The 16,881-nt window shown below is 41.7% G+C and overlaps 2 protein-coding genes across 2 annotated transcripts; both read left to right on the forward strand.

The window, feature by feature from the left end:
- The first annotated feature begins 582 nt into the window (after positions 1 to 582).
- Positions 583 to 7,164, forward strand: LOC142994106 (cyclic AMP-responsive element-binding protein 3-like protein 3-A). The gene is made up of 9 exons (XM_076144777.1): positions 583 to 669; positions 1,020 to 1,329; positions 3,697 to 3,827; positions 4,117 to 4,227; positions 4,387 to 4,493; positions 5,662 to 5,730; positions 6,316 to 6,400; positions 6,743 to 6,836; positions 6,947 to 7,164. Exons 1-9 carry the CDS (start codon positions 583 to 585, stop codon positions 7,162 to 7,164), a joined length of 1,212 nt encoding a protein of 403 aa, XP_076000892.1.
- A 4,535-nt stretch (positions 7,165 to 11,699) lies between these two features.
- On the forward strand, positions 11,700 to 15,450 carry LOC142994260 (relaxin-3 receptor 1-like). The gene is made up of 3 exons (XM_076145008.1): positions 11,700 to 11,903; positions 12,750 to 13,190; positions 14,733 to 15,450. The coding sequence occupies exons 1-3, from the start codon at positions 11,700 to 11,702 to the stop codon at positions 15,342 to 15,344; spliced, it is 1,257 nt and encodes a 418-aa protein (XP_076001123.1). The 3' UTR covers positions 15,345 to 15,450.
- Positions 15,451 to 16,881: the final 1,431 nt, after the last annotated feature.

Raw genomic sequence — 16,881 nt, forward strand, 5'->3', positions numbered from 1 at the left:
TCATGAAACCAACACGTCTTATTATCAAAGCTACCATCTTAACTAATTAGTCAGTAATAGCTGATTGGCTCTCTAACTTGTGAACTAAGCACAGGATTGGACACTGATTACCTGGGTTGGGAGAACACAATACTCTGATATGGCATTTCAACTTTGTCCCGTGAATCAGACTCAAGCTTTACTTCCTCCACATACCACATCTGGAGTGGATCTGTATCTGAACTGGATTTTTATTCCTGGTGGATTGTTGAACTGAACATTCATCAGCACTGCTCTAATGCTGGAATTATGACACTGATTACAGACAAGGTAAGGCTTCTTTGTATTTGAATCACTGGCTTCAGTCAGAGCTCAATGAATAAGTCGTGAATAATTCATACGGAGTGTGCACCAACACAAATAACATATTCAAACAGGCTGTCAGTCTTAACTATCCTACCACCTTACCTGAATCTCTTAGCCATCCTCCTAAACATCCCAGGCCGGCTGGAGAAGCGGCTTATCCTCTGAGAAAACGAGGAGCGTCGGTTAAATCGAATTTCCAATATTTAGAGTAGTTCTTCATTACAGGTACATGGTGGAATGGACCTTATTGACCTCCTGCTCAGGAACACAGATGAAACCATGGGTTACCACAGCAACCAACCTTGGAATACCATAATTCAAGACGTAAGTACAGTTGTCACTCTGCAATTCTCTATTGAATTCATTCATTCAAACATAATCGCAATTGGAAATGTATTGGAAATGAGACAGCTCAATATGATTTGTATAACAAACCTTTGGAATTTGTAAGCTATTGAGTGTTGCACTTAATTTACTGCGCTATTGTGTTCGGTGCGGCTGAATCCAGCAACAGTGATTGACAGCAATGAGGCCCATGGACAACTTATCTCAATGAATTGAATGATATGAGTGCATGTATAGCAACACAATCATCGTATTAAGTCGGTCTGCGAGGGACAGCTGGAAGTGTGAATGCTGATCATCACGTACATGTACTTCTCTTTTCATCTCAGACACTGAGCCCAGAGGGAAGTGGCTCTGATGACTTTCTGGACACCCTGCTGGGTGAGAGTGACTTATCCTCTGCTCCAGCATCCTCTGCCCCAGCGTCCCCCCTGTGGTCTCCCTCCACCACTGACAGTGGAATCAATGATGAACCCCCAACAGATCCCATAGAGAGCCTTCAGCCTCAACCCACTTTCTTCGCAGCTTTCCTGGGCTTTGACACACAGTCTTTTGCTCAGCCTCCACCTCTGTCTGACCATCCACCCTCTAACAAGCTCCCACTACATGACAGCACACCTGATATTTCCATTGATATAGGTAAGGCTGCACTTAATTAAGACATGCTTATTTCACAAATTAAACAAATGTGAAAAGGTCTAGTTGCAGATTTGGCATGAATTGGTGGATTCAGATCATCCATTTGCCATTTTGATAATTAGTGCAGGACAGCATGCTTGTTAATTATAGCAAACTAATGTTGATTTGTGACCCCTGATCACAAAGTGCATGTCTGTACATGTACAGCTACGTTTGCACCATCAGGCACGACTGACCCAATTCCATTTTTTTAAAGCTCTCATGTGGTACGTTTCAAAGATATGTTATTGTAAATAGGTGGAATCAGATGCATTTTGTGGCATATTCATACACAGTAATAAATCTCCTTTGTACCTGATATTTGACAATGCAGTTCAAATAAACACACAGATCATAATGCCCTTGTCATTCTGAGAACCATGTCATAAAATGCAACACTTTGTCACTTTGTCCACAAACTGTACAGAATGAAGTTCAGTCAGTCAGTACCTGTGATCTGAAGTAAAAAGGAGCATAGGAGCCTATTGACTTACTCTTAGCATTAGCAGCCCTGTAAGGCTGTAATGCTAATTTCTGATTACTGGAAAACACAACGGCTTTGCTTGTTGTTTACATTTTGCCATAGATAACTCAAATTAGTTCAGCACCTCAGTTTTATTTAAGATTGGTTATGTGTCACATTATATGCTAATATTTTGTTTAGTTTTTTATAAAGTTTAGCATGTTCAGCATTCCTCTACATGTTTGTGCTTGTTCCTTCGGTTTGTATTCTGGTATTTGCATTATTGCTTCATTAAGAGCCAATTAAAGTTGTTTGCCTTTGTATATGTTTAGTTCTCAAAGGCTAACATTTAAATTAAATCAGTGTTTCTAATTCAGTTAATCACATTGTGAGTGTTGGAACTTTGGGCACTTTTTAATGTGTGTAAAGGTATATACAAGTTATGTACATTTGAATGGCCAGAAGAAGCTGTAATAATCAGTGAGAAATCCAGATTGTTCTATGATAGCTTGGTAGACATCTTTGTTACATGTTGCTAAAGCCTGATGATGGACATTGGGGAGGCTGTGTCTGTTGTTAACAGCAGGATCTCTACACTAGAGGTGGTACAAGGGTGGTACAACACAGGCTGTTTTGCCAAAGGGGAGCACCTGCCTCTTGCAGATGGTGGGTTCCTCATCTACCTTCATGCCTCGCCACAGTAATGGTTTGTGCATGGATGGTGCATAACGTCTTGCTAAGTATGGTGTGCTATGAGCCACCATCCAAAAGAGCATAAGCATCAAATACTTTGTTGGTGCTCTGAAGGATGACACGACTCAACTTGAGAAGCATCTGGCTGCTGCTTGTGGGCCAATCTACATACAGTGTCTCTGAGATGGAATTTACCAAGCAGGTGTTCTCTTCAGTTGCTATGGGCTTACCAGATGCTGCTGGTGCTCTGGTGTTGCCGTGATGCCCACTAAAGCACTAGAGACTTGGAGGGCAAACGACTTGAAGGCTCTGACATCACCACTCTTCATTTTGAGTCCATCCATTAGATTTGAGCTGCCGTTGAGGTTGACCACACATCTCAGTGAGTGCTCTCATGGAAGCCCTTAATGGGAATAGAGCTTTGATTTGTGTTTCATTGTATTTATGTTTAGAATAGAACTGCCCAAAATCTGAATGGCAATCACTACTCAGCAAACATTTAGTGTACAACGGTACACAACAGAAACTATACTCTAACAGACTATTATAGGATAGCGGCTACCTCTGAGTCATGTTGGTCAAACAGCAACTTACAAGTACAACAACAACTATTAAATCTAAATACACAAATATAAACACTACCTGCATGCACCTAAAAAGGAAAATGACTCACATCATTATGGACGCACATGCTACAATAATTGTTCTGTGGTCAACACTGTTATCTGAGGCAGGTGAGGTGACATCATCTGCACCTTGCACTCACTGCTGTGTTCATGTTCATGGCACACTGAGGGAATATGTATAGCAGCATAACCTTTTCTATAGTAGGGAATTATCTATTTGTTTGTAGGCATGCACAATATTAAGAGATTTTCAAAGCATTCAAAAAACGAAATAGATTGGTTCCCCCATTCAAAATATTTAAAATTATTTTTTCAATTTGTCTTTTGAGGCAGCTCTTTTGAGCAATGGTTCTTTTGTACGGGGCTCAATCAACACCCAGCAGTGCATTTCAAATGGGATGTACACATTGTAAAGAAGGAAAGCACAGTAGGTCACACTCAGAGTGATCTCATTAAGTCTCATGCAACAACCTACATTTTGTTTCTGTTTTGTATGAGTGACATGAAACTACAATTTTGTAAGGTGTCACCTGCTGTGTGTTTCAGACTGGGAGCCCAGTGATCTCCAAGAGCAGTTTGGCATCGCCTACTATCTCACTACGAACCAGAACTCCCCACTGTCCTCCAGTCAGGCGCTGACAGTAAAGGATCTGTTGTTATCCAACCTTGGACAAAATGTAAGGAGACAGGAAGAGGAAGTTAAGAGCAGAGTGTTTCTGGAGAAAGAATGATCAATTCTAAAGTTTCAGTCTAACCTAGGAGGATGTTAGAAACCTTCCAGTCACAGTGGGTGAACACACATATTCTCAACAGACCTGCTGGTGGCCTGTTCTTCTCTGAGAGCAAGAAAGGCCATCTAGTGTCAAAATAAACAGAATATTATCTATCATTATACATGAGAGGCTTCTATGGGTAAACTGCCATGAGAGTTCATTTACTGGGATGTTCTGTCCACCTGTTTCACAGGCGCAGCAAATCTCCCAGCAATCCCTGAAGGAGATTGATCTTAATGAAGATGAAAAGAAGCTTCTGGCCAAAGAGGGAGTGGACTTACCCAGCAAACTGCCTCTTTCCAAGGTGAACACACACACACACACACACACACACACACACACACACACACAGAGAGAGAGAGAGAGCCTCTGCCTGCGACAGCCCAACCACTTTCTGCTCTGTTACCTTCCATTCATCATTCCTTCTCATCTCTGTCTTTGTGTGTTTCATCTCCCTGACAAGTTTGAAGAGAGAGTGTTGAAAAAGATCCGGCGGAAGATCCGTAACAAGCACTCGGCTCAAGAAAGTCGGAAGAAAAAGCGGGAATATGTGGACAGTCTCGAGGAAAGGTATGGTGCAACTACATTCAGTATCCTCACTCAACACAACAATAAACCACTCTGATCAGTATCTGCTTAGTCACACACTTGTGTTTCTATCTAACAAACTGCAACATGCACACAGTGTGCACAGAAAACCACCCAGGCAGTTACACACTCAATTACCATGTAAACATTAGTATTCACATTGTACATGTTGTGTTTAATGACCAAAGAGTAATTGCGACAGCCAAGTCAAAACCAAGCCGAGGTGCTCCAGCGCAGTTATAAACAGTACAGATGTTCTTATTTGCCAGGATCGAAGAAAGTTTTTGTACCGTTTGATATCGGTCAGCATAAAAGAACAGCTTAAGTGCGCTACAGTGCAGCTGGGGAGGAGGAGGCTGAAGATGTATCTCTCACCACAGAGGTAGTGGGAGGTTTCTGACCGAACTAGAGTGGAGTTTAGTAATTTGCCTTCTCCAGGCTGTGCAAAATGCCAATCACACAACAATCTTTGGTGTCTGATATACTTTATGTGCCTGTCTCCCCCATGCTTGTGCTATATCACACCACTACAATCAAAAATGTATGGATAATGCAAGGATTGGTAGCGTGTTTCTTCTTTTATGTGGTGAACCACCTCAGTAAGAACGATCTAACAAGGTCCTCTCTGCTGGAGCTGTTATTAAAGCTGTCCACTTCATTTTTCATGAGCACATGGCATTTGTTGGATCTTGATCTTAATAAATCTTTTAAGTGTACTTTGCTCTGCTTGACTTTCCACAGTAGGCACCAAATATTTCAACATCTCACTGTCTTAAAATCCCTTGTGTAACATGCATAGCACCAGCACCTGGAAGTTAAAGCAGTCATTGTTCATGTTTAAGGCTCACTCATGCTTGAGCTGTTGCTGGTGGCAATCGGAAGTTGCATGATGAGACGAGAATGACATTGTTTTGTTTGGAGCCAAGGCAGCTGCCAGCAGAGTGCATCTCCAGGACATCATCATTATCATCAGTCCTCTCAGTCAGGTCCCATCACAGAGGGTCAGAGTTGGCCATATTAGCAAAAGGAGAAAATTAGGTCATACATCATGCACCATCATTACAGTTTTAATTATTTAATATTCAATATTTGATGCCCTCTTTCCCACCTTCTCCTCTTTTTGCTTACCTTTGTCTCTTTCTCCTGCTAGGATGTCTGCATGTAACGCTCACAACCTGGAGCTACAGAGAAAGATCCAACAGCTGGAGCAGACCAACAAGTGAGTCCCCACATGAACCAGAAACACTGTCACAGATCCGGCTAAGCAGCATTTGTTTGATCTGTATTCCATGCAATGGACTCTCTTGTGAGCGTCATCTCAACTGGGCACAATCCCAACAAAGTCCTCTTTTATGTGGTGCCTTAAGCATTTGAACATCTCAGTATGTTTCCTTTTTGTCTCTGCTGTTTGGCTTTGTTATCTCAGCCTCTGTTTAGCTGCTCTGAGGCCTTGATTCATTGTTAAATAATGTCAGGCTGTCAGTTTATTTGCTCACCGTTTCTCTCCACCTCCCTTTGAAATGCTACGTGTACTTGGTCACCCTAGATAAACTTTGTGCAAGTTTCAAGTCGGAACTTATTTTTATTTTCTCTTCATCCTGACATCTCATTATCCCTCTCTCTTCCTAACACCAGCTGAGTGCTGCAAGGAATTGAAACAAAAACATGGGAAGAGTGAGTGTAAGATAGTGCTTCCCTGCTGTGTGCCCTTCACCTTTGTGTTGTTTTATTTACCAGTGATCACAGAGCATAGGGTGACAAATGTACAGTCTATTTCATCCTCCTCTCTGTATTTGCATTGCAGTGCTCTGATGGAGCAGCTAAGCCAACTGCAGGCTCTTCTTCCCTCCAGCTCCAGAGGAACATCACATAGAGGGACCCGTATCTTGGTGAGACATATATAAAATACAACATAACATTGATATGCACTGTTGGGGATATAGCTAAGATATATTGCACCAAGTAAATTTTGGATATATCTTACCAAGTCCAAGCACATCATTGATGCACAGCCTATGCGCCACTGCTGAGTGCTGCAGTGTTTACCATGAAGACTTTCATCTTCAAATGTTTGAACAGAACTGTGCTGCACTCATATTTTATGCAGAATTATATACTGGTTATGATTAGTAACTTCAACTGTTTCTCTCATCTACTTTTGGTCTCTCGTTTATCATTTTTGATTGACATATTTGGTCTGTTTATCTCCAACGGCTTGCCTTCATGTCCAGGTTCTGCTCCTGTCCTTCTCGCTTCTCATTTCCACAAATCTTAAGCCAGGCTCTTACAACCAAGTCAGCCAGGCCGACTACACAGAGGCCAAAGGTCTGTGCACACGTATGCTCTCACACACACACACACACACACACACACACACACACACACACACACACACACACACACCGACTCCTCTCAATGGTTTCTCTACTCCTCAGTGCCGTCACGCTCCCTGCAGTCAGTTGAAGCAGGAGAAGTCCCTCCCCCTCCTCCTCCTTGTCCTCCTTCTCCTCCTCCTCATCTCCCCTTTCGGCCTGACAGAGAAGCTCCGGCCCACCCTGAAACTCCAATTCTCCCACTACCACGATCACAGGACAAAGGATGGGTATTGACCTCCACAGGCTCCCCTAGAGGAGAGACAGCGGGATGGATCTGACGCGGGCTCGGTGCACAGCCTCCCCTGATCCCATTTGATTGATTTTTCTCAGTGCTACTCAACAAAGACTGCCATGTTATGAGATGTTTCTCCACTCAACCACATAAAAGATTGAAAGATTGAGAAAAGATTTTTCCATGCGAGACTGTATGTTCAGTAACTAATGGAGGTCAGTGAGACGGTCATCCATACAGATTTTTTATTTTGCTGGGAAACTGAGCCTGACCCAACAAAATGACCAGAAAGGGTCATGTGTTATATTAATGATGTATCAAAGTGACTTACTGCACGAGATGTATCTGTCTGTGGCAAATGTATATTAATTGTTGTGTTTTATTAAAAATGTTTCATGTTTAATAGCATAATGAAGTGTGATTAATCCAACACTGACTGAGAATGAGGCAGAAATTAAATGTTGCAAAATACCTTTTAGTCATAGTAACTTGTTATTCTATGAATTAATGCTTTGCTTCTCATAATACACTCTAGATGCAAGTACATATCTACTACTGTATCCTCAAAATTAGATTTTCTACACAGCATCTAAGCTGTTAAAAACTGAATTTACTTCTTTTTTTTAAATGAATATCAACATTGTTCAGCCTTTGGAAAGAGAGGAATCAACCCGGAATCATTTCCAAAAGAATCATTTCACTAAGTTATGTTTCTATCCACATTGAAGTGGGTCAGATTTTGTATTCATCTCTTTTCATCTACAGGAAATTAGACATATTGCATGAATTGTTTACCCTTACAATATATTACTAACCTTGTCCAGTTAAATTTCCAATACACCCCACAACACGGCTTGTGTGGAGCTTGTCGGAGACTAATTTGTTCTATCCTTGACCCTCAAAGAAACGTAGAGTTACTGACTGAGTTACTAATGTTCGTTTTCTGTGCTGTTGTGTATTATTCACTGGGGCAATGGGAATTGTTTGGAGGAGGGATTTAAATGACTTTGTTGGAGAGACAAAATAGAGAATAAATCTGTTTAAGGTCCTTAGTAATTCCTTGTGCGTCTGTCATAGAGCTCAGACTGAAGTGATCGTGAATTAGTTAAAAAATATGTTTATTCTTATCATTTATCTTGAAGTCAGATACCTGCGGAGCTACATCATTGGATTTATCTTTGGAATAAAATTATAACTACAATAGACTACAACCTTTTAGAAATCACTGCAGAATAGAAAATGTTTAAGTTGTCTATTCAAACCCTCTCATGTCAAGGTAACTGCATGATATTGTTGCACTGAGAGTGTATTTTGGTTAAGTGTGTGTGATTCTGTTATGTATCCTGTCAGATCTACTTTAAACAGTTTCAAGTCAAACTCAAACTGTTTCTGCATTTTAATCCATCTCGATATTTATGGAACGTCAGAGAAGAACTGAAACCATCAGATTTGCATTTGTTGACAAGTGTTTATGTAACCAGACTGATAAACAGAGCTGAGAATAAATAAAACAAATGACCTCCAACTGCATTGAGTTGATACAGCACAGCATGACAAGCGAGCAACATGGAATGACACAAAGGCACCATTCATCTTGATAAAGCAACCCAAGAACTGTGTAAGCAACCTTGTATAAAACATACACGGTTGAGTAAATTAGTGCTCTAAAGCAGGGGTCTGCAACGTTTTTCAGGCCAAGGACCCCCAAAGTGATGAACGGAGTGGAGACCCCCACTATATATATTGTATAAAATTGTGTTTTATATCAAACTGGGCCTAGTGCCTTGTATAAACATAGATTTTCTCATCAATGTCTGTTGACCTTGGAGGGATTTGAGACTAGTTTGGAAGTATTCAACAGGTTTGTCTTTTACGTGGCTGTGGGTTGTCTCCAAGTGACGCTGCAGCTTTGATGGCTTCATAGATTTGTTTGACAGCACAGTAGATCAAATGACACACATTGGTAATAGATGAAAGATAACATCTTCTGCCTCCATTCATCCGTTCACTACAATATGTTGGATTCATGTTATTGTGTATATAAAGCAGTGGTCTCCAACCATTTTGCCTCATATTAATCTCAAAGAAAACAAACAATGTTATTATTAATTAACTATTTAACTAATACTTAACCTTTCATATTTCACATTTGTCTGTCCACATATCACTGTCACAATTTCCCTTCACATTCCCTGTAGTTCCCATATCATCTGTACTTCACATGCATTCAGTCTGTTCTGATGTTAGTGAGATGACAGTGAGTGTGGTACTATTTTCGTGAGGAATTAAAATAGTTTTGGAATGTTCTTGCAGTGAAGCACGTTCTCTGTCGTACAGTTTTGGAATGTTTTCCTGTTTGGAAGAACATACACTGGATTGAGTGGACATGACGGCTTAATTCTGCAAATTCTGCATTCTGCCTTTATGTTGTCACAATTGTTAAAATGCATCCAAATGCTGCTTTTTCCCAGCTGTCACTCATCTCTGCTTCTCTCTGTCCTGCTCTGTACCTGTAGTAGACCGTCAGCACGTCCCGCCCCTCCCTGCTAAATGTTATGATCCTTGTCTCTTTTCATGTGAATTGGTCGAACAGCACAACATCAGTTCAAATGTTCAGTCTTCTCCGTGTTCATGGCACGGAGAAGATCAACCTATCATTCTGTCTTGTTTTGAGTTGCAGAAAAATAAAAACAGCTCTCGGACGGGAGCCTGCTCTCATCGTTCAGCCGGCTCTTTGAGCCGCTTCGTTCGCTAACGACACATGACGCCCTGCTGGCAGCCGGAAAGTCCGGTGAAAAGTTGCTGTGGACTCTGGTGAAGTGGCGCTCCGCAGACGCGTCCGCACCGCAAACGAGACACGCACACATTTGTCATTCACATCCGTACATTTTTGAAACTCCTTATGGAAATAGTATATTTGTTGCCTTTTATCGGGGCTATTTTCACAATTACCCCAAATCTAATCTGAAACCATAAAACCTGTACATTGAAAATAGCTGCGTTGCTACAAAAAAGTCAAACAACATACATATATAAATATTTATATAAAAAATACATGTGTCAGCATTTAATTCATTTCTGTGAAGAAGACAACTTACTTTAAGGATAATGTTCCCCCTTTTTTGTAATTGTATATGTGTGGGGGCCGTGGGGTCGTCAGTATGTATACATGGTAAAAAGGGGTTTCTTAAGAAAAAGGTTGGGAACCACTGCACTACACGGTTATTTAGAGTTAGCAGAGCGTCAAAGTGAATTCAATTGATGGCAGGAGCAGCATGATGTAATCCTTCTGTGGCAGATTCACAGAGAAACATTAATCACTTTGGTTTCCATCGATTATTTATTGTCTATTGTCATGAAAGCAAGTTTGACAACTCATGAGTTGACTTTTGCTTTCAATTCTTTCATTCAGTCTGACTTTAAATTGATGTTGAGTTTATTAGTGGAATTTTGAAATTCTGAAAATTTAAATTTTAAACAACCTTAGTCAATTTAATGTGTTTATTCATTTACATGGATGCACAGATTACATGTTTTAATATGAAAACAAGTGGACCTGTAACTATGCTGCCATGTGTTTGGTATTGTATTTGTCCTTTGGACCTGCTCGTATCCATGAAGCATTGTTACAGAAGAGTCATGCTGAATGATCTTTCTGCCATCATGTTGTGTGTGTGTTCTCATGAGCTTGCATGAAGTGTGAAGCTGATAATGGTCACAGAAAACAAATGAAGACAGGTTGACAGGGAGACATACAATAACTGTATTTCATACCTCACTGACATTTGACTTCCTTTTCCTTCCTTCACAAATCTGAACACAGCCGTGCAGCGTCTGAATCCCATCGATGACCTACTAGAAAATGCAAATCAAAACACACATCTTCCTCCCTCACACACTCTCTCCCACACCTTCACAAAGATTGAAAAGGGCTCCGAAGCATCTAATTTACTATTCCTCTGATATGCAGTATATCAGGCAAAGAAAACCTTTTTGAAAATCACCCTGTGTAAATTACCTTCATATCAAATGCGTAAATATTTATGGTGATATTTCAGATACAGATTCATGTGCACTGGAACCATGAAATCGATCTTAATTATTGCAGCCTCACGTGTGTGTCAGTCATCACTCAACACACATAACACATGTGGCTGTGTGAGACTGTGGACCTAAACAGCTTTTCATTTCTGAAAGCTTCACTAAAGTCTGTATTTCTGCTCTATGTTGAGGAGGTGAGCGTCTGGATAGAGTGCCACCTAGCGGCGTAAGATGCTTTTATACTAGCAGAGTATAAAAGCGTTCAGTCTGGCTTCTGACAGCATCACTGCTTCATGTCACACTTAGGCTGAACGCTCCACTACTTTCTACTCTGGGTTGTTTTTACTTTAAGATCGAGCAGAAATGCATTGAATTTAGTCAAATCAGCAACTCTGATTCTGATCTTTAAAGAAGACGAAATTCAGTGGTCATGATGGGTGTTTTCTCCATCCACACCTGCACTCTGAGGCTTTAGGGAAGAGGACACCGCAGGAACCGAAGAAGTTTGAAAGTGAAAGGCGCCTTTCCTTCTGCAGGACCATGCAGGATAACAGCAGTGCGCCCGGAGCCCCGCATGGTGTGAGTGTGTGCGGGGAAGAGGCTGAAGGCGACATCTCCAACCTGGTTCACCCCACAGGAGCCGTATCCAGCCCGGGAACTTACAACCTGTCTCTGAACTGCTGGCTCCAGATCCTGTCCAGGGAGTCCACGCTGGACCTGCACGGAGACAGCGCCAACCTGGCGGTGTGCTCACTTCACTTAAGTCTCTTCTCATACAGAGATCGACGCAGCTAGACGTGAATTCTGCGTCAGTCTCGACATATATGCGTAATGAAAATGCGTGCAAATGTTCCCATGTCATGATTGATGTCGCGCGCGCCTGTGTGTGATTATTAATAATTCATAGTCTTGATGGTGAAGTCATGCATTCAAAATGCTGCTCAAGTGAATGCATGACCCAAATAAGTAAAAGAAAGTCAAATAAGTAAAAGTAGCCTAAATAAGTAAAACATTGTCCAAATAAATTGAAGCAATCTTGTTAAAAATGCAAATTTTGGAAATGTGTCTCTTCATTAACGTGTATGTATTATACATCTTAATATATACATTTTTTTTAAAATCCCCAAACAAGAGTTAAACGAGACTATGCTTTCTCCTTTTGTCTGAAGTCATAGTGCCTTTGAGCAAGGCTGAGATGCAGCTGCTTTTAATCCGACACCAGCAGTGATTTTACGCTGGTGGCGGTGACAAGCACGATTGCCTCACAGCGAGATGGTGCTGCGTTCATAGCCCAGTCTCGCCTCGCAGCTTTCTCTGTGGAGTTTGACCCGAGTGCAGGTTTCCTACTGGCACCATCAAAGACACATTATAGTGAATCTTTGACTAATAAATGATGTTTAGAGTAAATCTTGTAACTTGTGACTGTAATTAAATAAAAGTGGAGTAAAAAGTACATTCCCCACTGAAATGTAGTAAAGTAGCCAGATCTGCAGAATGGAAATACTGAAGTAAATACGGAAGTGCCTCCAAATTGTGCAGTACTTCATCTGTGTCAGACTCTAATGAACATGTTGCTTTGATGTCTGACAGGTGCGAGTGCTTATTGCTCTGATCTACCTGGTGGTGTGTGTGCTGGGCCTTGTGGGTAATCTCCTGGCTCTCTTCCTGCTCCACTCCCACCGCCGGGGCCACCACTCTTCCATTGACGGCTTCGTCATGGCCTTGGCGCTGACGGACCTGCAGTTCGTCCTCACCTTGCCTTTCTGGGCCGTGGACACGGTGCTGGATTTCCGTTGGCCCTTCGGTCGGGTCATGTGCAAGATTGTGAGCTCCGTCACCACCCTGAACATGTACGCCAGCGTCTTCTTCCTTACAGCCATGAGTGTGACGCGCTACCACACCCTGATTACCTCTCTGAAGATGGAGAGCCCCAGCATCACCAGGGCTCGAGCTAAATGGGCCAGTTTAGTCATTTGGATTGTGTCACTGGTGGCCACGCTGCCTCACGCTTTCTACTCCACCACAGTCCAGGTTTGTTTAATTCAATGGATACATTACATTACGATCATTTGGCAGACGCTTTTATCCAAAGCGACTTACATTACAGTTACCACCCTTCGCAGAGGGGGGAGCAATTGAGGGTTCGGTGCCTTGCTGAGGGGCACCTCGGCAGGGGCTCGAACCGGCAACCCTCCGGTTCCCAAGAGCTTCCGCTTCCCAAGCATAAGTTCTACCCACTGATACTTGTAATGTGGCCTTGGCTGACATACAAAGTAAACGTTACTTAAACTTGGTTAAATGACAATGTTCAAGTTTGACTTTTTGGACAGGAAACCCCGGAAACATGTTTTGTTGATTGACACTAGAGCAGGGGTGTCAAACTCATTTTAGTTTGGGGCCACATTCAGCCCAATTTAGATTCAAGTGGGCAGGATTAGTAAAATCCTAGCGTAATAACCTATAAATGGATGTAAATGGACAACTCCAAGTTTTCCCTTTGTTTTAGTGCAAAGAAGTACAGGTTCATATTGCAAATACTTACTTTTATTTTACTATCTTTTTACAAAACATATAATGAACAACCGGAAATTTCTTAACTCCAAAAAAGTCTTGGAGGAACATAGAGAGTTTGATTCTGCCTGGACAGTTACAATTTGCTTTCACTGACAACAATACCTGTATTGTTGTCAGTGAAAGAGAAATAATAATAATTAGTAATAATGTGTTTGCTTTATGGAGAGAAATTAAAAAAGAATTATAATAAATAAGAGAAGTAAAAGGCAAAATATTCAAAGACATTTCCAGAACACGCAGCATTTACTGCAAAGTACAAAGCAGGAAATGAAAGTAACATAGCGATTTGGATACTGCTGTGGAAAGCTGGCGAGATCGATTTGAGAAGATCGTAAGGCACGGAATGCCGTTCAAGGACGGAGATTACATGAAAGAATCTTTTACTAAAATATCAGAGAATCTATCCTCGGAAAATCACCTTCCTTAAGCGCTAAACTGACGCTGATATGGAAACGCTGCATTTTAGTGGCGGGATGCCGTGACTTGTCACAAAATCGACATGCGTTGTGGGAAATGTAGTTTATGGACAATTTACGCTTAAAAGCTCTTTGCTCTCACGAGCCACATAAAATGACGTGGCCTTGAGTTTGACACATGTGCACTAGTGGTAAGTGTTGGTATTTGTGGGTAGCTCAAAGGTTTTTTTCATATCAGATTCCATCAGTGGAGGACCTCAATTTATGGATTCTTATTAGTGTGGAATGAGGATTTGAGCAAACTCTACAACAAAAAGTTACATAGTGCAGCTTTAAAGAAAGGTCAACATGGAAACCCATTTAAGCACAGATGGATGTGGCACACAGGCTAGAAAGGAGAGATGGCAGGAGGTCAGCTTTCTATAATTAACAGACTATTTGTAAGATGCAGCATGGCCTACATTCAATCTTGTGGTTCTGCTGACCAATCACGGTGCTTCAGCCTGTAACAACAGTGGGATTTTGGAGCAGTGTCCACGGTTGGTATTGCATTTGACGAGATTCCCTGTTGCTGTGTTTGCAGGTTTCTGCCGATGACGAGTTGTGCTTAGTGCGGTTCTCTGACTCCGATTCAGGCCACTGGGATCCCCAAGTCCTGCTTGGACTCTATCAAATGCAGAAGGTCCTCCTGGGATTTGTGGTTCCCTTGGTGGTGATCAGTGTGTGCTACCTCCTCCTCCTGAAGTTCATTCTGAGCCAGCGCACTGTTGGCTGTGCACCTGGTGGGAGCTCCACAGAGAGGTCAGACTGCGAGAAGGGCCGCCATCGCCGCCGCTCCAAAGTCACCCGCTCTGTCACAGTTGTCGTTCTGTCATTTTTTATCTGCTGGCTGCCCAACCAGGCTCTGACGCTGTGGGGGATCCTGATAAAATTTGATTTGGTGCCCTTCAACAAAGCCTTCTATAACGCCCAGGCCTATGCCTTTCCCTTGAGTGTGTGTTTGGCCCACGCAAACAGCTGCCTCAACCCCGTCCTCTACTGCCTGATACGAAAAGAGTATAGGACAGGTCTGAAGCAGCTCCTTCTGCGAGTGTCTTGCTCCGTCCAGAACGTTCTGACTCTGGCTGTCAGAGGGAGGAGAGTGGAAGAAGCGCCGCCCAGCGTCATCGTGCTGCACAAAGACGTCAACATGTGATTTTGGATTGTGATATTATGCTGCACACAAATATACTTTCATAGATTCCACTCTGACAAACATTCAAATATGCTTCTGAACGAGACACACAAACCATGCAATTACACACACCACAGCTATATTATAGTCACCAAAAATCACTTTGCTTGCATGCTCCTGGGTGATTTTAGTCCAAACTTAAAATTGGTCAAAGTAACAAATTACAGTGGGCTTAATTTTTACACAGACAAGACAAATACAGTCTGTTTGAACAAATTCCACCCTGTGAATGTGTACTTTGCACCCCATACATCCCTGCAGGCAAATCCAATCAATTTTATCATTGCCTCACTTGAAGAATGCAGGGTCTTTCATTCAGAATTGCTGTTTACTCTTAAACTGTCTTAATATGCAGAAAGAGTTGGTGTTCTCGTTGTAAAATGTTATAGTTAGATAGATAGAATGTTTGGTTATATTCATGCCTCTTGGTGTGTGCCTTGCTGTACCATCGTGAATATATGTGTTGTGAGTACATACATGTGCTGTGACATAAAATAAAATTTGTAATATATATCAAGCAAAGGGGGTGGAAGAAAAGGAGAGTTAATCTCATCTGTCGTTTCTCCCCTGACGAAGGAAATGAGTCAGCCACATAAAAAGCTGTTCCGAGTTTTTGCCCTTTTGCAACCTTTAATTCTGAAGTCGGATAGTCATCTTCAGCTGCCAACAGACACGCACACAAACACACACGCGCGCACAAACCACATGCACCACCATTGTTGGTCTATCCCATTGGGCTAGTAATTACCACAATCAAGTGAGTTCTTCATGGGGAGCTGTGATGCAGCGAGTCACTGAGTGGGTCTCCAGGACTGACAGGAGCGGACAAAGAAAATCCAGGGCCTCAGATTGCTTATTGCTTTGCTGCTCGCTGTGCAATCAAAGTCAGGAAAAGTCAGTGCCGATTTAGGACCAAACAAGTCATATTAGTCCTAAACTTCAGTCTTTAAGTCATAATGTGCTCAGTTTAATCTATCAGCTCAACATCAGGGTTCATAGAATTGGCACATATTCCTTTGCAGATTAATTACATAATTACACAGGCATACACACAGATATGAATATAAAGATAAAACATTGATCATTTTACCCCATATTACATTACAAATAATGGGAAAGATATAAATCCATTACAAAGGGGTCAAGTCCAAGTGAAATCCAAATCAGAGTCAAGTTTCAAGTCTTCTGGTTAGAGTTAAAATCACGTGTCTTGAATCCACAATATTCACAATATTGATATTAAAATAATCTGCCTCAACTGACTTTCACTGGTTTGTAATACATTATTCTATAAAATACAACAAACATGCAGAGTTTTTGACCCAATTCTCTGTTCTTACCATACACAGGTAATTTATGCACGTTTTGTGTCCATTGCCCTTTCATTTACAAGTAACTAATAGCTGACTCGTACTTTTTGGACTTTACTGGACTTGACTTTGGTTGTTTTTACAGCCACGGAGCAGTCTGATGCAGCGCTCACTGCACACTGCACACA

The sequence above is a fragment of the Genypterus blacodes genome, unplaced genomic scaffold, assembly GCF_046128005.1.
Source record: "Genypterus blacodes isolate CSIRO-AG114 ecotype Tasmania unplaced genomic scaffold, CSIRO-AGI_Gbla_v1 ptg000029l_1, whole genome shotgun sequence".
In the NCBI taxonomy this organism is placed as follows: domain Eukaryota; kingdom Metazoa; phylum Chordata; class Actinopteri; order Ophidiiformes; family Ophidiidae; genus Genypterus; species Genypterus blacodes.

What these genes read in the sequence shown, in the direction of transcription:
- LOC142994106 (XM_076144777.1), top strand. Translation starts at nt 583, where the DNA reads ATGGACCTTATTGACCTCCTGCTCAGGAACACAGATGAAACCATGGGT. An exon ending in GTGGACAGTCTCGAGGAAAG is followed by an intron (nt 4,494 to 5,661) that starts GTATGGTGCAAC and finishes TTCTCCTGCTAG; the next exon opens with GATGTCTGCATGTAACGCTC. An exon ending in ATAGAGGGACCCGTATCTTG is followed by an intron (nt 6,401 to 6,742) that starts GTGAGACATATA and finishes CTTCATGTCCAG; the next exon opens with GTTCTGCTCCTGTCCTTCTC.
- LOC142994260 (XM_076145008.1), top strand. Translation starts at nt 11,700, where the DNA reads ATGCAGGATAACAGCAGTGCGCCCGGAGCCCCGCATGGTGTGAGTGTG. An exon ending in GAGACAGCGCCAACCTGGCG is followed by an intron (nt 11,904 to 12,749) that starts GTGTGCTCACTT and finishes GATGTCTGACAG; the next exon opens with GTGCGAGTGCTTATTGCTCT. An exon ending in TCTACTCCACCACAGTCCAG is followed by an intron (nt 13,191 to 14,732) that starts GTTTGTTTAATT and finishes CTGTGTTTGCAG; the next exon opens with GTTTCTGCCGATGACGAGTT.